The sequence below is a fragment of the Prunus persica genome, chromosome G5, assembly GCF_000346465.2.
Source record: "Prunus persica cultivar Lovell chromosome G5, Prunus_persica_NCBIv2, whole genome shotgun sequence".
Lineage (NCBI taxonomy): Eukaryota > Viridiplantae > Streptophyta > Magnoliopsida > Rosales > Rosaceae > Prunus > Prunus persica.
The window spans coordinates 12169047-12187431 of NC_034013.1; the positions used below are offsets into that span (position 1 = coordinate 12169047).

Below are 18385 nucleotides of genomic sequence, written 5' to 3' on the forward strand. Positions count from 1 at the left end.
CATTGATTTATAGATCAATGGTCTTAGATACTGTTATAGCACTCGGAGTGAGAAAATCCCACTCCCCTTTTCTAACTTTGACAAAAAATAAGTTAGAGTAACGCTTATATATATAAAAGAATCCATTTAATTTGTAAATAATTAACCATTTATTAAACCATACTCTATGAAGGCAAAGCACCCTCCAATTCACTCCATTGACTTGGCAAAGTTGAGACATTTTATATGGAAACGAATGATAATTTTTTAAAAAAATACATTAATTAAAATTTGAATGACAAAAATTGAATTAATAGTAAAAATAAGGAAGTTGAAATTACGAAAACATCCCCCAAGAAATTTATGTAAAGAATAATCGCGCATTAATTAATAAATATTATTATGTAATATTGACCCGGCACACACGGTTCGAGTTGTTCTCGGACCTCAGTCCGTTACGACTCACGAGTCACAGCTCACAACCACCCTCTCTCTCTCTCTCTCTCTCCCCACTTATCTCCTGAGAAAGCCTGAAACTTCTGTAAAATTCAATCTCCGCATTAGGGTTTTCCAAACAACCCCACCACAGCGAACCACGCCGAGACGAAACGGCGCAATTTCGCTCTCCGCCACACACACAATACACCCTTATCATGGACTCTGCCGCACCAGATATTTAGGGTTTTCATGTTCTGCAAAGCTTTCATGTCTTATGAATGGAGAGCATTGCCTTCAGTCTCTCATCTCCCCAAACCTTCTTCGTAGCCCTCATATTCACTTTTCTCTCCTTCTTCCTCGCTCTCCTCGCCGTTCGATCACTCACTTTCAAACCCAAATCAGGCGGCTCGGCTACCGACCTGTCGACGTCGAATAAAAACGAAAAGCTGCGAGCTTGCTGTGCTTGCAACTGTAACGACGTCGTCTCCGGCTCCGATTCGGAGCCGCTGAGGGCGCCGCACTTGAACGGCGGGACCGGTCCAGACGTGACGGAAAAGACGGCGACGGCGATTACGGAGCGGCAGACGGGCGCGTCGATGATGGAGCAGCTTGTTCCGGAGATTACGACGCACGCGCTTAGCTACTTGGACTATCCGAGCCTCTGTAGGCTTTCGATGACTAATTCGCTCATGCGAAAGGCCGCGAATGATGATAATGCGTGGAAAGCGCTTTATCATAAGGTATGTTATTGGTGAATTTATCGAACTTCTTGTATTTGAAGTATTTGTATGTTGGTCTTTGTTGAATTTTGATTTGAAGGCGAGGTGGTTTCCAATTGAAGGAATGGTGTGTTTGGTTGTAGAGAAAATGTGGGAAAATTTGGACCCTTTGTGCATGTAAGTTAATCGGAAATTGGTTGGGATTGTGTGCTTTGTTGTTGTTGTTGTTGTTGTTGTTTATAGTATTGGAACTTTGGGTGTGGCTTGACGTGTGTAGCGAGATTAGGATATTGCATGTTACTTTGCTACAGTTGTAAGTTGTGATGTGAAACATGTGGGATGAGATTACGCTATTGTGTGTTTACTTATGGCACATTTTGGGTGCCTGAGAGATGAAAAAGAAGAATCTTGTTTTAACTGCATTGGATTTATTGTCAAATTTTAGCTGCATGAAGTTTTCCTTCAATTAAATGATGAAATATATGTATCAAAAAATTTAATCTTTGTTTCTTTTATCTTGGTTTAATGTGCAGCCAATTTGTATCTGATCTTAGAACCAAAAAATTCTGTATGATCTGAGTTGCAATATTGTTACAAATATTACTTTTTTTATGTCTCTTTAATTAGAGAAGTACTCGACTGAATGTGTCTGTATTTTGCCGCCTGAAACCATAAGCAAGATTTAATTATTTGAAAGTTATTGAGAGATTTCTTGTTGGGATGTATGTTTAATTTAATTTTGAAAACAGAAATTTATCCATCTTTGAAGTCCTAATGCATGTCAGTTCTTTATTTTCACCCATCAAATGGGTCCTAAGAATATTTTGTTTTGGGTTTTTCAAATTCTCTTCTAGGACTTCACATTGGAACAGGATGGTATAACACCAGTTAATGGGTGGAAGGCTTACTATGCTGCTACAAGAGCGATTGTGAATGTCAATACTGAATTCTTTAACTTCATCAGAGAAAGGTCACTTGCAGAAATGAGTCGTTTATGGCTGAATGCAGACTATGTGAAGTGTGTTCATGCCTCAGGAGAACTCTTTTCAGGGTAAGATGCCTCTTATTTGTGTACTGTATGGTAACTGCACTTCTGTCACGAGTGCTTTCTTCTGTTAACCTCATCCATGTGATGTGAAAATGTTGTTTTTTGTTTTTTCTTTAAATCACTGCTAGTCCTTTGATTATGCTTTTTGTATCCACTGTGAAAAGAGAAGCTATGCATGACTTTGTGTGTTTTTTTTTTTCAATGGGAGTGAATTTCTGTTTTTCAAACTCAGACTTAGAGAAAAAGGTCAATGAAATGGCCACACGCAGCTCATGCGATGCCTTTCAGTTGGGATTTGGAGGGAATTGAAAGAATGAGGCTGTGCATGTTGTTCTAAAAAGCATTGGCAGTTGTTCTGTGCGTATTGTTCTAAGTCATTTTTGCTTCCTCGTCAGGTATAATGCAGTAATGCAGAGTTGGCGACTTGCGTTTGATTGGGAGCAAGGGGTCAACTTTCAGATTCGGGATGTGCGTGCTCGGGTTCTGACAGACATGGCTTGGGTTACCATGAAAACTTATTTTGAAATCGATACCAAGCCATTCATTGTGACCAACGTCTTTGAGTTTCATAATGGGCGATGGTACCTGGTGCATCATCACAGCTCTGATATGAATGGAGAGGTAGAACAGCCGATTGTGCAGGGGCAATAAGGAAAGGAAGATATGATGATACCGATTATATACTTGATACTAGTTTCAAAAAAAAAAAAGAAAAAAAAAAAGAATAGTGGTATCTTTTGCAGGAGCAAAGTCGCTTCAACTTTCACTATATTTTTCCTTGCAAGATGCTGTTAATTTTTCCAACCTCAGTTTTGGTTGTTTTCTGTTCAAGAGGTTTATCCGTTTCTTTTCTCATCCTCTCATTGTTATTGTGATAAATGTTGATAAATTATTTGCGAAATTAATTACTTGGGTATAAAAATGAGTTTCGAGAATACTTGAAGGATGGTCTCTTGAAAAGAGAAGATTGAGGGTTTTTTTTCTTTTTTTGGGGTCTGAAAGATTTGAGGGGAAAAGTTTGTGCAGGAAAAAGTGGTTCAAACTGGCTAAAATTGGATTTTGAACAGAATTAAAATTTCTACCCCGGACACCATACACAACCACCTCCAACCATCTCTCAAGGGAGAACATAAATGCATCGTAGCATATACACTCACATCTCTGGCCTCCATAGTGGCAAGTAATGTGTGTTAAGGGTCGAACTACCCGCTCATGACAAATAGATGAAGTGATTTCGGCAATGGCTTCTGCCCTTCAATCTTCAAAAAGATTAGTTCTTAGTTCCATTTTCTTTATGGATTACTCCAGCCCATTGATTCTCAAGAGTGCTTCCGGTGAATTCATATTTCACAGTCCAAGAACCAAATGTTCGGCTCACACTTGAAACTACCTGAGCCATCTTGAAGAACAAAAACAATGAAAAAGATTGAAGAATAAAGCCCAAGAACCAAATGTTCGGCTCACACTTGAAACTACCTGAGCCATCTTGAAGAACAAAAACAATGAAAAAGATTGAAGAATAAAGAAATTTAAACAATCTTTTTTGATCAAGATTGAATAACGACTGAATTCAAGATACTTTCTGAGAACGGAGAGGCACATTCAGAGAACGGAGAGGAACCACCAACTTCTGATAGTTCTATATGCTAAACAAATTGATATCGTAGATTAGGACTTTGTTTAACGGATTGTGAGAGCACGTGGCAGCTTTCGTTAGTGTAGACAATTTTAGGTTTAAAATGATTGAGGTGAGATGAATAAGTATCTGAGGTTCCATGGTCTAGCGGTTAGGACATTGGACTCTGAATCCAGTAACCCGAGTTCAAGTCTCGGTGGAACCTTCTCTTTTTAATTTTAGGCTTTTTTTTGGCATCAGGCTTGAAAGTTATAAAAGGTACCCTTTCAAAAACAAGAAAAAAGAAAACATAAATGGAGAAATAATGAAGTACACATAAGAAACAAAAACATATATTTTTCTCAATTTATTACTCGATTGATGTATGAGCCTGAGCCTTACAAATTAAAACAAAGAGAGGGAAGTATTATCCAGTCCTCTCATTCTACTGGGGAAAGAGCGGCATACAACAAACACACAGACAGAGAGAGAGAGAGAGAATGGGAATAGCCCTTCTCTCAGTGCAAGCACCTCGTCCCATCTCTCTCTCTCAGTTTCCTTCCACCAACCCAAAGACTTGGTTGCATGGCTCAGCAACTCTCAAAACAAACCCTTCAAAGTCTGCCATTCTTCTCTGTGCAGCTTCAGTTGTAGAAGGCCAAGGCCCTGCTTCTCCTCCACCTGATGATTCACTTGCTGCCCAATCAGAATCTGCCACTGAACCCACCAAAGAGCTTCCCCTGAGGTACACGGTACACCAAATGATTCACCTTATTTATCATACACCTACCAGCTTGAACTTGGATTCACTGTCGATTATATCTTTTGTAAAATGCTTTTTATTTCCCCTGTTGCCCTTTATTTATTTTTAAATTGATATCATCCGAGTCAAATTTAGGTTTTCTATGCAAATTATCACATAAATCCATTCACTAGTCAAAGTTGTGGACTTTGGTATGCAGGTGTGTGTGTGAGATATAGATTGGACTTTTTGGATTTTTTTTCCTTTCCAAATTTTGAATCTTTTGGGCCTTACCTCTATGATTGTGAATTTTGATGATTAATCATGTGAAAAAAAACAAATCATGATATGTGGTTTTTGCTTGGAACCAACTTTGATGCAGTGGTTGTAAGTCCTGTGGGAGAGAGGAAGTGGAGAAGGGATGCAATGGAGAGGGAAGGATTCAAGGTGGAATTGCAACTATTCCAGGCTTTGGTTGGTGGCCGATAAAGGCATACAGGCCCTGTCCTGGATTTTTGGCATCAGGCGGCCGGTATAGGCGGCAAGGACAAAGCTTGGATGAGGTTGCCTTTGGAAGGGGAGGAAGAGGAGACTAGCACTAAGGTAAGCGTTGATTTCCCTCTTAAACACGGTTTAGATTTGCTTCTGTTTTTTTTTTTCTTTTCTGTTTTTCTCTCTTCAACCAAAACAGTAAGAAAAGATGAGAAGAACAAATAAAAGTTTACTACAATGTTTCACAACTCTCACTACAACCTAAATAAGAAAAACCAAAATCAAACGGTACGAAAAGATGAGAGCCAGAGGTTGCTACTATGAGTGAATTACCAAATGTATCTGAGGTTCTTCCATCATGGCATCACTAGAATGTAGTTGGATTAAAACAGTTCATTCATTTCTTATGTAATCAATGGTTATTGCTTATCAAATTTTATTTCTTCTGCCATACATGAACTCTGATCTTATACTTGGTTAAATTCTTGTGCCAGATTTATTGACTCTCTCAAATTCTTGGTTAGTGCAGCAAAGAATAAGCGAGGTCCAAGGATACTGAAGAGATAACTGCATGAGAGTGGAGCTTTGACGGCATGTAGTTTTACGAAAAATGTGGAGACAGTGCCCAAATTGTAGAGTTGTATGTGAAACCATCTGGTATATTTACCACATTGAATTGAAAAGAATCTAAAGAAAGATGATGTGTGTTATATTTTCCTATACAGAAAACCATCAAAACTCCCACCACTACAAAGCACTTAACCTCAAGCTAAAGGCAAGGTGTTCAAAGAGTTCAACACTCTTAACTTTATACAACAACCTGACGAAAACTGACGAGATAAAAAAATGTAGATATATAAACACAATGTCTGGATAATTTAAATCCTGAACTTACTACATGCATATAAATTGAATCGACGAAGGCACTTTTATTTGAAGGTGTTCCATAGCATGATCTAGGCCTGTAAGATGATCCCTTGGATTATGTTCGTGGAGCCAAAGCCCTCACTGATAGGAAAGAGCACTCACTTGAAGCTACATACTTGACTGCCAATCTCTTAACCAAATTATATTTCAGTGATCTTGCACAATTGACAACACTTGAGTTCTTTTGACCTTAATCTTAAGATGGGATTCAAACAATCTAGGTGGGGGAAGGGTGTGTGTCGGGGAAGGAAGAAAGAGAGAGAAAGTGGGGGTGGGTGTCTATTTCAGTCCTACATCGACTTCACATCAACACAATCGTTTTTTACTTCATAAATAGCTTCACTTTACCCCATGCTTGTTGCTCATAAGCTTGGAAGGGTCAGCATGCATTTGTTTATGGGCTTTGACATTTGAAATTCTGGCTGGGTTTGCCGAAAGCCCCATTGGGATTTTAACTGAATTTTTACTTGAGATTTTTGATAAATGCCTTAATTGGCATTTAGAATCTCTAAATATTATATTGTTCTGAAAATTTGTTATTATTTTCGGATTGGAATTGTATCTTAATAATAATGTTATTATTAATACTGACATGGCCATATAGGCATGTTCTATTCGAACAGTTCAAGACAATTTATGTAGTGGAAATTGCGTATATGAATGAGCTTAACGAATTTGTTGTGATGAAAAACACGCGATTCTTAGGACACTGTGATTTCCATCACTTGGTGGAAACATTGCAATTACAAAAGGTGTATCAGCTCAGGTTAAGTCACAATTGAAAGTGAAGGCTTAGAGTGAAGGTTTCGTATAATATATCATGCTAAAATTGATTTTTGATGGAAGTATTGGCCACTCACTAGAAGCTCTTGGTCAGGCATTGGCAATAAGGTCTTGCCCTGTTGGAAAATGCCGTGCCTTGGAAAATCAGTGAGGATTTTAGAGCAACTCCACCTATTTGTCTTTTGTCATGGCAAGGGGGGGACTAGGGCAGCTACTATTCACGTGAATAGTGGCTTCCCTTGCAAAAAGCAATGTGTATTTCCACCCGTTGTCATGGCAAATGGCAAATACTATTCATTTTTTTATTTTTTTTCTCAAATTTGTTTACCTAAACAATTAATTTGGATAAGATTTTTGGGTTCATATGTGTCAATATTTATTATAAAATTCATATCTCAATCGGATAAAATTTTCGAATAAGATGATAAATAAAAATACAATTTAAAAGTGAATAAAATGTTGAGTAAAAAATGAATAATAAAATGTATGAGGATTTAGTGTTGAAAGTGAAAAGTATTGGTATGTATTTATAGAAAAAAATTTCATAATTTTTTGGTATTTTTTTCATAATTTTATAGCCAAAAAAAAAAAAAAAAACTCTAATCGTTGGATTGGAGGAGAGCAGGCGATTGGAGCCCCCAGACGACGACACATGTCTTCTAGCTATTGGTGGAGCACACGCTGACGTCATCCACCCCTCAGGCGTGAGCTGCCTTTGGGCCAGCCTGTCTTCGTGGGTCCCGCCTCCAGCCCGGGCAAAAGTGGCCTGTTGGAATTGGATTTTTTGCTTGGGCTCCCCCTAGCCTCGGGCTTGGCCTGATCTCTGGAGTTGCTCTTAGAAGCTAGTTTAGGGCCCTTGAATTGTAAGACTACCCCAAAATTTGTAAGAACCCTGATAGAGTTAGGGCACTCCCAGCAGTTCCTTTGAGGAATCTTTTGGCAAAAATGTATTTAACTACTCACTTAACGGAAACTAACAACAAATGGATAAATTATATATTTGAGTGATATAGTAATTAATTTGGCTAAATTTTTTTTCTCAATGACCAAGCCATGATAATAATATGTTGAATGTATTATCGTAAGGGATTAAGCTCTTAAGATGCTTTTACACTCAAAGGACCCACTAGTGTAGTGGTTTGGAGTATTTACTCCCTCAGGATAGGTTCTGGGTTCGAGTCCTAGCATCCATATAGTATGTGTGAGTTTAGTATACTATCGCCCCTCTCAATAAGAAAGGTGCTCATAAAAAATAAAAATAAAAATGCTTTTACACCTTTAACCAATGAAATAGTAAAGCGTGGCTCCATTACTGTGTACCAGTCCGCATGGAATAAAACCCGCCCTTTGACAACATCCCCAAATGTACAGAAATACGGAGCTTCACAGTGGCTCGGAGCTTCCCCAATTAAGCAAAGAAAAAAGTTCATAGAATCTCTCTGTGCAAGAACTTCAGAAGACAAAAAAATGGATGCCGAAACCGAACAAATGATCGAAAAAACGGTGTGTGGAATCCTGGAAAAATCGGACATGGACGAGATGACAGAGTTCAAGATTCGAAAGCAGGCCTCTGAAGTGCTCGACCTCGACCTCTCTAAACCCCCCTACAAGGCGCTCGTCAAACGGGTCGTCCAGTCCTTCCTCGAAGAGCAAAATCAAAAGGAACAACAACAACAACAACAAGTAGAAGAAGATGAAAACCCGAAACTTGGTGATGCCCAGGACCAGGAGTATGATGATAATGGCGATCTCGTCATTTGCAGGGTCAGAGTTCCTCTTCACTCTGTTTGTTTCCCGAGAAAAAGAAAAAAAAAACCCATGAGATGAAAAATGAGTGTGTTTCTTGTTTTGGGTTCACCTTAATTTCGTACTTACTTGTTGGGTCTTTTTGGGATTTGGGGTTTGGTTGTGATGCAGCTTTCATCGAAGAGGAAGGTGACACTTCAAGAATTCAGGGGGAAATCATTGGTGTCTATAAGGGAGTTTTATAGTAAAGATGGCAAAGAGCTTCCTACTACCAAAGGTAATCTATTTATATGCTATTTGAACACCTCCCTAGTCCTATAGCTTGTTAATTTATCAATTTATGCATGTATATAAGGCATTGATTTAAGCTTGCAGCTTCAATTACTTACATTAGATTTTTCTGTGACAGTTTGCTTACCTATTATTAACAACTTTTTCTGGTATGTGGGAGTTTGTGATCAAATATATGTATGCATGTATGTCAGGCAATGATCTAATTTAGCTGCAATTTCTGATTATAGAGCTCACTTACTTACTATTGCATTTGCCTTGATTTGGAAATGGTTGATGCCATCACTGTCATATAATATTTTAAGTGCCATGTCGGGTGTCATAAGCTTTTGTTCAATTTTTACATTACTTGCTTTCCCTGGGTTGTAGTTTGCTTGCACAATCTGACTGCCTCATCATGATTGTGTTCATTCAAAACATCTAAGTTATGGGTTAGCTTGTCATCTTGGCGTCGTAAACCACCAACGCAGATTTCTCAACTTCGTTTTCTGCATTGTTGTTTACATTCAGTGCTGCTAACTCAGAATTGTACTTCTTTTTCCCTTTCTCCGTTACTTACCTTCTATAATCCCAAGAGGCCCTTTTAGCAAAATTGAGCTAGAGATTCCTTGTTTCTAGCTTTTGTATACTTGATCTTTCGGATGCATGTACTGATGACTGTCTTAAGCTTATTTATGGTTGTATTTGCTTAAATCTTTGTCCTACAGGAATTAGTTTGACAGAGGAGCAATGGGCAGTCTTCAAGAAGAATGTACCTGCTATAGAGAACGCCATCAGTAAGATGGAGTCAAGGATCTGAAACTTTCGGAATGTCTTATCCTTTTCAACCTCCATTACCTTGTCGGTTGTACTGGCTTCAGCTTTAGGGCTTCATATTGGTCTCTTGATGGCAGAATATTTTCTTTGGAACATGAAAACTGCTGTGATGTTTCTAATTAGCCCTTAATGTTAGAAGTCAACTTGTTGTGTTATCTGTTACAAATTAACACGTTCATACGAAATGTTGTCATATTCAGTTTTTAGAAGGAAACAAATAAAATAGAAATGGATGATCCTTACCATAATCCTTCATCTTTGAAGAGAGATTCTTGTTTGTGTTTACTGCACCGTCGGGTTATGGATTGTACAATACAAACTCCTTTTTATCTTAGTATTCCAGTGAAGAAATAATTATCAGACTAATTTTTAACTGTCGTTCTTCAGTTAAATTACCTTCCAAGTGAAATTTAACTTGTTTGAGATTTGTTTTGCCCATTTCAGGTCCAAAAACAAGAAAAAAAACTGAGAAAACACAAAATACTCATTGATTTTTTCATAAATCCCTTGCCTTCATCATATGTACAAAATACTAAAACATAGTTCACTACATAATCTAACTAAAACCTCAAACATTGGGACAGAGAGAGAGAAACATGATGTTTCATGTCACCACAAACCACCTAGTAAATAGTAACCCCTTTTTTTCTTTTTTTTTTTAATTTAGGAAAAAAAGAAGTTCAAAAAAAAAAAACCCTTCAAAGATGGACAAGATAGGCTTATATCCCATGATCAGCGGGCAACTTAAACAAGTTGGAGAAAATAGGCTTCCAAGTCCAAGCCCCTCTCTTTGTCTGCCTTGGAGTGCTTGGCATGCCTGCAGTTGCAGTTGCAGCCATCCTCATTGTCTCAATCAGAGCCTCTGTGATGCCTTGTTCAGACAAAATCTCCTCCAATTGCTTAGTGTCAATAACCAGCTTCACTCTCCAAACCCCATCTCCCCCAGATGGCAGCACTTCAAGAGCAGATGACCCATTTGCCAAATTCTCAACAAAATCTGATCCTGCACCAAATGACTTCTTCACAGGCTCAGCTTCAGCAGCAGCCGCCTCCAGTTTCTCAATGACCCCATTCTCGCAAACCAGCTGATCTTCTTCCCTCAGTGGAAGAAGGAAGTATTGGCCACTCACTAGAAGCTCCTGCTCAGGCAATGGCAATGAGGCCTTGCCCTGTTGGAAAATGCCATGCCCTGGAAAATCAGTGAGGATTTCAGAAGCTAGTTTAGGGCCCTTGAATTGTAGGACTACCCCAGAATCTGTAAGAACCCTGATAGATTTAGGACACTCCCCAGAGGTTCCTTTGAGAGAAGAGCAATTCCCCATTGTGAAAATTTCCTACCTTTGGCCACAATTTCAGTGCCATATGTAAGGTTTTGAGGAATCTTTTGTCAAAATATCAGTGGACGGACAATGGGGTTGTGTCAGAACAGACACATTAGTCAGACACATTAGTTGTGGTTTTCTTCTTTCTTTCGAAATGTGTAAATGGCTGCATGTGAAACTTTTGGACCGTTGGGACAATTATTTAAGCCTAAATTTGGGCCGATCCAAAGGCAAAGGAACAGAGTAAGAGGTAGATTCGTGAGTTAAAATAATAGTAGGAAACGACAGTTAGAAGAAGAAGACTAAGTTCAAATTTTGAGTGCCAGGGGATTTGTATTTGGCTGCAATGTAGGTGTTTGGTATTCCACCCTTTTGAAAATAGTCATCTTTTTAGCCCTTCAATTTTGCAATCAGTATCACGGGTTGCATACCCTCAAGCATGTGTTAGGTCAAGTATGGAGACTAATCATGCTACCCCACAACAAACGAATGGAAAAATGAAAAATTGTTAGGTACTCTCGGATAATACCATGTAACGGTGTAAGTACAAATACGATCGACTATTCTTGTAGAAGTACCAACAAAAAAAAAAATTACAATTATATCCACATCGCGATGTATCAGTGTAGCCACACTCACTCAAGCAATAATTATTCATCACACACCCATAACAAACTATCAAAATATTCTGCCAACAAGGATGAGAAATCAGCTGTTGGAAAATAAATGGAAATCTCATTAGGGTCAACCGCACAAAATGAATGAAAATCTTTGTGTAGATGGAACCATGGAATATGAGGCCTTATCATTTAGCCACATTCTAAACAAAGCCGAAACTTGATTTTGGTTTTCAAAGATTTAAGACTCCTATTTGCCTAGTTAATGATAAGAATGGCCTTGCGAAATTGCTAGGCCAAGGATAAAAGAAACAGGGTTGATCGAACTCGTCTATTTTTTTTTTAAGTACAAGCGAAATTGCATTTTTGATTCCCTATAATTTAATTTATTTTTTATTTTGTCTCCGTCGTTTCAATTTTATCAATTTTAATTTATGTAAAAATCAAGTCTTACAAGTATTACAAACTTTAAGAGACGAATTGCCCACGTTTTGGGTTGAATTTAAATTTGTGGTATATGGAAGGTGTAATCCGAAGGTTTTCATCACAAACCTCACATTCCCAGCCACTAATACTTCTTAAGATAACATGGCCCAATAAATCCAAGAAACCAAACTTCAGAACATATTCCCACGTGGCGCCAATCCACAGGCTCACCTTGTTTATCCAAACGCCACACATATCACCTCAAGGCCTTGGCACCAAATCCACCAAAATTCAAAGCCACACAAAATTCCCTCCACACGTATAAACAACATTTGAGCTCTCTTTTCTTCTCATAAAAACCAACACACAAAAAACACACTCTAGCTTAGTTCACACACATTTTCTACGGTCCAGATTAAACCAAACTCATTTCCAAAAATGGGCTGCGCTTCCTCGAAAAGAGTGGAGGCTGCCGTGGACTACAAGCCGGCGCCGGCGAGCTACGCGGTCTTCGACATCAACGCCATCCAAGAGCCGTGGCTCGTATTCGACAATACGACGTTGCAGGAGCAGCAGCAGAGCCACGAAAAGCCCGCGCATGTGCCGGCCCAAATCCTCGACAAGCTCAAATCGTTAGAAACCGAAGCGGAAGCAGCCCCTCACACGTGGGACGAGGTCAGCAAGGCCCTAGAGGACCTGAAGCCCAAGACCGACCCGAAGTCCAAACCCGAGCCAAGCCCAACTCCTTCCCCGACCCAGGACGAACAGACCAGTAGTAGGAAGCCCCGTAAGAGCCTGTCCTTCCACACGCTCGATGAGCTCGACAAGAAGCTCGCTCCGAAACCGGCCGACTTGAGAAAGAGCGAGTCGATGCGGTCCCTGTGGAAGCTGAACACCGAGTCGACCCGGTCCGAGTCACGAGTTGACTTGGAGGCGACTCAGGCGACTCAGTCGGCGGCGGGTTACATCAAGCCGGTGAAGGAGAACATATTCATAATGAGGGACAGGCTGGAGAGAGAGAAGGAAGGCAAGCTCGCGGTCTACGACAGGCTGATGAAGAGCAGGCGGGACCCACTGAGCGAGTACCCGGAGAGGTGCCCGCCCGGCGGCTCCGACTCTGTGGTAGTCTACACGACGTCGTTGCGAGGGGTGCGGCGGACGTTCGAGGACTGCCAGAAGGTGAAGGGGGTGCTGGAGGGCCATCGGGTGGTGTACGACGAGCGTGACGTGGCGCTGCACGGCGAGTTTCTGGGTGAGCTGAGGGGATTGCTGGGTGAGGAGAGCAATAACTCCGACGGCGGCGTGGGTGTGCCGAGGGTTTTCGTGAAGGGGAGGTATCTGGGTGGGGCGGAGGAGGTGGTGGAGCTGAACGAGTCCGGGGTGTTTGGGAGGATGGTGAAGTTGGCAGGCGTGGAGAGAGGGGTGGGGTGGCGAGCGTGCGAGGGGTGCGGTGGGGCCCGGTTCGTGCCGTGCATGGAGTGTGGCGGGAGTTGTAAGGTGGTGGTTGGGGATAAGAGGGAGAGGTGCCCCAAGTGTAATGAGAATGGGCTGGTGCAGTGTGTGGCTTGTTGGTCTTTAACGTAATTTCAATGGAGTTGGGTATTTGTTTCTCTTTTTATTATCTTTGATTTCAATGTTGTGTATAAGTTTTTGATTGGTGTTTAAGAAAATATACACTATCCTGAATCCTGATTCCTGAGTGAGATTTGTAAGCTCTGGTAAAACAGAAAGACGAAGAGAGTGATTTGTAAAGAACTGTAAAATGTATATAGAGTGTACAATTTAGTGCCAAAAAGTATAAATAAATATAAAAAATATTAAAGGGCCCAACCGGGTTCGAACCGGTGACCTCTTGATCTGCAGTCAAATGCTCTACCACTGAGCTATGGACCCTTGTTGATGTGAACGTCCAAACTTATTTTATTTAACTAAACAAAAACTGACCTATAGATAAAAACTCATATAATAGTTAACCGGTGACGTATAATGCGAATGAATGATTCGTGTGAAACAATCAACATTCTGGAGGTTCAAGCAGGCCCCCCACTTTGGACTCTGCTAATTAAATCTTGCTTAGACTAAGTCAAGTTTTCGAGTCAATATTTTTGGTTTTCCAGGAGAGAGAGAGAGAGAGAGAGAGAGAGAGAGAGAGAGAGAGAGAGAGAGAGAGCCAGTCAATATTTCAATTCAAGGATGCACAAATTTTACTTGGCTTATCATATTTGGAATTTGCAGTTGCTATCATAGAATGTAATTATTATTGATTAAAAACAGGAAATAATGGAAAATAACCAGCTAGATGGGGCAACAATACCAACCCTTTTCCTGCTGCAGATGGCCTAACTAGAAACTGCCTCCTACATATTCATTAACGTCCTTCTCTAAGCAACTCATTAATTGGGTTATCAATTTCTTCTTCCCCACTTTGCTAAATTGCTATAACTATAAGCCAACCCATCAACCATAACTGGCTTTTCAATTTGTTGTTTATTGCCTATTTGCTCATCAACATGGACCAAACTTTATGCCTTTTCCAAGGACACCAGTCCCATGTGTTTATCAGATAACAAGGTTGGAAAAATCATAGTTGCTAAGAAATTTACTCCTACAAATTTGTGGATTTGGACCATTGATTAAAAAGTTCTGCCGTTACTCGAGTGTGATTCAAACTGACAGCTCATTGATTAGGTTAATGAAATGAATATGTAATTCAGATTGACAGGGGATTGATTAGGTTAACCATTACTGGATTTACAGACGAGCATCATAAACTTGAACCTAAGAACTTGAGTCGAGTCATAACATTACTTTTCATAATGAACTAATTAAGGATATATCATATATGGTACCAAAAGGACTGATATTGGAGTAAACCCTTTACAAAAATCTTAAGAAAAAACAGGTTTAATCTCTTGAAAACTCGCTTTATTTTCGATCATACGCGTTACACCACCATGTATTTTTATAACCTTATACAAACTCATAATAAATATCCCCTTCCTCGTCGTCTGTACTGTACTTGCTTACACATTCCAAAAGAAAGAACAAAGAGGAAAAAGAATATATAATTCTCAGCCCCTTGCAAAAAAAACCATTATACATTATATATATCCTACATATTGTATATTCACCCGTCTTCAGATTCTCCCCAAACTCTCTCAACTCCCCAACCAACATTTATAATATATATTTGATGATGCCAAGCAACCCTATCCACTATTCTCTTTCCTCTCACTAACTTGTATGTTGTATTATCTGTACGACTCTACACCTTGGTTCTTGTTCAAGGGTTCTGGTCTGCAAATATATCCAACAGAGACAGCGCCTGCAAAATTCAAAAAATATGCATTTAGAAATTTGGAAACAAATTGCAAATCTCTGGCTAGGGAAAATGTGAGCTTTGGTTCCGTGGCGTTTACCTCTGGTACACTAAGTTCAAGCCTGAATTTAGGGCCATCGTAGTGGTGAAGAATTGGCCTGAATGAGTCTTCCTCAAGTGGTTCACAAACTTTCCTGGTAAAAACTCGAACCTGCGGTTCATGAGGATAAATGGTGAGCAAATGAAACACAGTAAAATGGTAAATTTGAGAGCACTCAATTTGCTCATCTCGAATTCTTTTGAAATCGATCACAAACCTGAGCTGGGAAACGTGACTCGCCAGGGCACTTCTTGTCCTCCCAGGCCGTTGGATCAAAGTTGGTGCCTCCAAAACTTGCAGCCTAAAACCCACAAGAAAGGTCGTTGTTAGCTAGCAATTGGTGCACAGCACAAAACGTAAATAAATATCTATAAGTTTGGCCAAAACAAAAGTTGAACAAGCAAAACACATTCCTACTTCTTCAACAAAACACTAAAATATTAGGTGAAAAGTCTAAAGTCGGCAAATGGATGAAATTTAAATATTTCAAAGAGAAGTGTCGGCCGGAGAGAAGCTACAAACCTCAAAAATTCCATGGAGTTGGTGGGTGGAGTAGTTGTAGAGGAAGAGGGGCAACCCCGGAGTTATCGCCCTCACTGAATCACGATAACGTGGAGGCAAACCTGCAAAAGAATTATGCAGAAAAACAAAATTAACACATGTTCATCAAATCAATTCCTTTTTTGAAGCAAAACCAATTGAAAAAACAAAATTATGGAAAGAAAAATCAAAGGGGACATACCAAAAAGCTGCCTCTTGAGATTTTCTTGCATGGTATCATTGTTGCAGACAAAGATATATCCACCAATGGTTTCATTTCTAGGCAAAGACTCAGCTGGTGGCAGAGTCTTGAACCTTTTGTCCACAGCGCCCTTGCTGTCCTTGTTGTTGTCATCTCCACCAGCTTTCTTCTTGCTAGAATTGTTGTTGTTCTTCTTCCCAACTTTGCCGCCATGAACAAGATCTTCCTCATGAGCCTTGTTCTTGTAGGGCTTCAAATTGACCATGTTGTTGTTGTTGTTGTTGTAAATTGCAGGCTTGGAGTAAATCCCCTTGTTGAAGCCGCCATTGAGCTGCGAGCCGCCGCCAAGAACCGGCCCAGCAGCAGCAGCAGCACCAAGCTTCCAGCCCTCGTTAAAAGCGTTAAATTCTGAAGCTTTTGGCTTGAAATTGTTCCATCTGTCGTTGAAGCCGTTGTTGAGCTCTGAAGCTTTTGGCTTGAAGCTGTTCCAGCCATCGTTGGAGCCGTTGGAGTCAGAGGACCCTTTTGGCTTCAGATTGTCGACCCAAGAGTCGTTGAAGCCATTGAAATCAGACCCTTTTGGGGTCAAATTGATCAGAGGACTGACATCGCCGCCTACCTTTATATCGAAATTTCTCCTTTCATCAGGCCTCTTGCTGTACGAATTGCTCCAAATCGAATCATTAACTGTGAGATTTGCAAAGTTGGTGCCTTGAACACGAAGCTGATCGCTGAATTGCCAAAACGACTGGTTGTTGTTGTTCTCCATTTTGTATCAAAATCCGATAAAGAAACTAAAAATCTGGGTTGTTGAAAGATTCGAACTTTATGCAGTGTGTGTGAAGATTAAGAGGATCACAGAACAGAGGAGAGAGATAAGATGAAGAGGAGGGGAGGTGAGAAAATATGATAGAGGAAGTGGGTGTGGTGCGGAATGCTAAATAAAGGGAATAACTTTTACTATTGAGATCATGAGGAAGGAAATTTCTAGGAAGGGGACAAATGGGGTTTAAAGATTGCGTGTTGATTTGTCAAAGGAAGAAAGATCCAAAGATTTTATTACTTTTTTGGAGGGAAATTAAGCCCAATAGAGAACAGAACAAGCTTCTGTGATATTAAGTTGGAGCTAAAAAGATGGGTGATGAAAGCAAAAACGCGTTAAGACGTGGGGGAGAGAGAGAGGGGGAGAGGGAGAGAGAGAGAGGGAGGGTGAGGTGGCAGATGGAGAGTAGGAGAGAGATTAAGAGAGAGAGAGAGAGTGTGATTGAGTAGAGGGGGTGTTTTGATTTGGTACCATTTCTAGAAGGTCTAGGAGGTTCGGTGGAGTTTGAGAGAGAGTTCACACTTGACTGCGAAGTTTATTTGCTTCGGAGCTAAGACTTTAAAAAAAAAAAAAAAAAAAAAAAAAAAGGACAAGACGCGTAGAACTACGAGTATATATGTGACTTGGCCATGGGGCTTACACGTCTCAATCAAGCTTCTACACGTGAACGAGGGTTTGGAGAGCTATATAGTATTCGGAGAAAAATTTGGTATTTTATTTTTTCCGTCAATAAAGTTGAAGTTATTGTGCGTGTTATAAAGTTATTGAATGGATATAATAAAATAATGTTATTCTCATTTCATGCGTGTTTCTTATAGTACTTGACATCTTACTAAATGCTTGTTGTGTGTACTTATTTGGTCCTATAGGAAATGGTTTTTGTGTAATATCATGTAATTCTTTAATTGATCTAAGATAAGAAGCATGCTAAGCCATTATGTTATTTAGAAAGCAAAACAAAGAAGAAGAAAAAAAAAGGGTTAAATTATGATAGAGAAATGCTAACTATTTTTCCCATTTCACTTCTTATTTTATATATTCTAGGGGAATTTTCATGAATACCACCTAAATTTTGTAAAGTTATCAAAATTTACCACCTATATCAAACTCAGTTTAATTTATAACCAAAAAACCTTTTAAAATTAAAATAAAATTTTCTTGGTTTTTTTTTAAAATCCAAGTAATTATCTCACAACCTCCCCCACCCACCCCCTTCTAAACCCCCACTGCCAAGTAGTCCCGTCCCCTACCCTCCCTCCAACTCCCCTCCATATCTCAACCAAAGCCAAAAAAAATAAGTATCGGTTTTTGAAGAATTGACTGCCAAATTATAAAAACCTTACCAAAAAACAATTTATAAAAGGTCATATGAGTCCACGGATATGGCAAATCACAAAATTGCACTCTCACCATTCACCATACATATCTATACAAGGATTA

At 39.7% G+C, this 18385-nt stretch overlaps 5 protein-coding genes and 2 non-coding genes across 7 annotated transcripts; 4 read left to right on the top strand and 3 right to left on the bottom strand.

The window, feature by feature from the left end:
* On the top strand, nt 379-3121 carry LOC18777594 (F-box protein SKIP8). The gene is made up of 3 exons (XM_007209329.2): nt 379-1157; nt 1991-2187; nt 2580-3121. Exons 1-3 carry the CDS (start codon nt 696-698, stop codon nt 2833-2835), a joined length of 915 nt encoding a protein of 304 aa, XP_007209391.1. The 5' UTR covers nt 379-695; the 3' UTR covers nt 2836-3121.
* On the top strand, nt 3954-4025 carry TRNAQ-CUG. The gene has a single exon. It is a non-coding gene; the product is annotated as a tRNA-Gln (tRNA).
* LOC18776568 (RNA polymerase II transcriptional coactivator KELP) lies at nt 8109-9969 on the top strand. Its single transcript, XM_007208772.2, has 3 exons — nt 8109-8507; nt 8661-8766; nt 9488-9969. Exons 1-3 carry the CDS (start codon nt 8211-8213, stop codon nt 9577-9579), a joined length of 495 nt encoding a protein of 164 aa, XP_007208834.2. The 5' UTR covers nt 8109-8210; the 3' UTR covers nt 9580-9969.
* Nucleotides 10069-11606, bottom strand: LOC18775710. The gene has a single exon (XM_007210031.2). It carries the CDS (start codon nt 10916-10918, stop codon nt 10316-10318), a length of 603 nt encoding a protein of 200 aa, XP_007210093.1. The 5' UTR covers nt 10919-11606; the 3' UTR covers nt 10069-10315.
* Nucleotides 12039-13802, top strand: LOC18776916. The gene has a single exon (XM_007209180.2). It carries the CDS (start codon nt 12400-12402, stop codon nt 13543-13545), a length of 1146 nt encoding a protein of 381 aa, XP_007209242.1. The 5' UTR covers nt 12039-12399; the 3' UTR covers nt 13546-13802.
* Nucleotides 13783-13854, bottom strand: TRNAC-GCA. Its single transcript has one exon. It is a non-coding gene; the product is annotated as a tRNA-Cys (tRNA).
* Nucleotides 14825-17100, bottom strand: LOC18776112 (B2 protein). Its single transcript, XM_007209206.2, has 5 exons — nt 16123-17100; nt 15903-16003; nt 15598-15681; nt 15381-15491; nt 14825-15286 (listed from the first exon to the last, which is right to left on the bottom strand). Exons 1-5 carry the CDS (start codon nt 16889-16891, stop codon nt 15245-15247), a joined length of 1107 nt encoding a protein of 368 aa, XP_007209268.1. The 5' UTR covers nt 16892-17100; the 3' UTR covers nt 14825-15244.

Excerpts from the sequence above, each read along its gene's own strand:
- LOC18775710 (XM_007210031.2), bottom strand. The coding sequence starts at position 10,918 with ATGGGGAATTGCTCTTCTCTCAAAGGAACCTCTGGGGAGTGTCCTAAA.
- LOC18776568 (XM_007208772.2), top strand. The coding sequence starts at position 8,211 with ATGGATGCCGAAACCGAACAAATGATCGAAAAAACGGTGTGTGGAATC. Across the intron at positions 8,508-8,660 it reads GCGATCTCGTCATTTGCAGG|CTTTCATCGAAGAGGAAGGT; the intron begins GTCAGAGTTCCT and ends GTTGTGATGCAG. Across the intron at positions 8,767-9,487 it reads AGAGCTTCCTACTACCAAAG|GAATTAGTTTGACAGAGGAG; the intron begins GTAATCTATTTA and ends TTTGTCCTACAG.
- LOC18776112 (XM_007209206.2), bottom strand. The coding sequence starts at position 16,891 with ATGGAGAACAACAACAACCAGTCGTTTTGGCAATTCAGCGATCAGCTT. Across the intron at positions 15,492-15,597 it reads AGTCACGTTTCCCAGCTCAG|GTTCGAGTTTTTACCAGGAA; the intron begins GTTTGTGATCGA and ends CATGAACCGCAG. Across the intron at positions 15,287-15,380 it reads TTGAACTTAGTGTACCAGAG|GCGCTGTCTCTGTTGGATAT; the intron begins GTAAACGCCACG and ends TGAATTTTGCAG.
- LOC18777594 (XM_007209329.2), top strand. The coding sequence starts at position 696 with ATGGAGAGCATTGCCTTCAGTCTCTCATCTCCCCAAACCTTCTTCGTA. Across the intron at positions 1,158-1,990 it reads GGAAAGCGCTTTATCATAAG|GACTTCACATTGGAACAGGA; the intron begins GTATGTTATTGG and ends ATTCTCTTCTAG. Across the intron at positions 2,188-2,579 it reads TCAGGAGAACTCTTTTCAGG|GTATAATGCAGTAATGCAGA; the intron begins GTAAGATGCCTC and ends CTTCCTCGTCAG.
- LOC18776916 (XM_007209180.2), top strand. The coding sequence starts at position 12,400 with ATGGGCTGCGCTTCCTCGAAAAGAGTGGAGGCTGCCGTGGACTACAAG.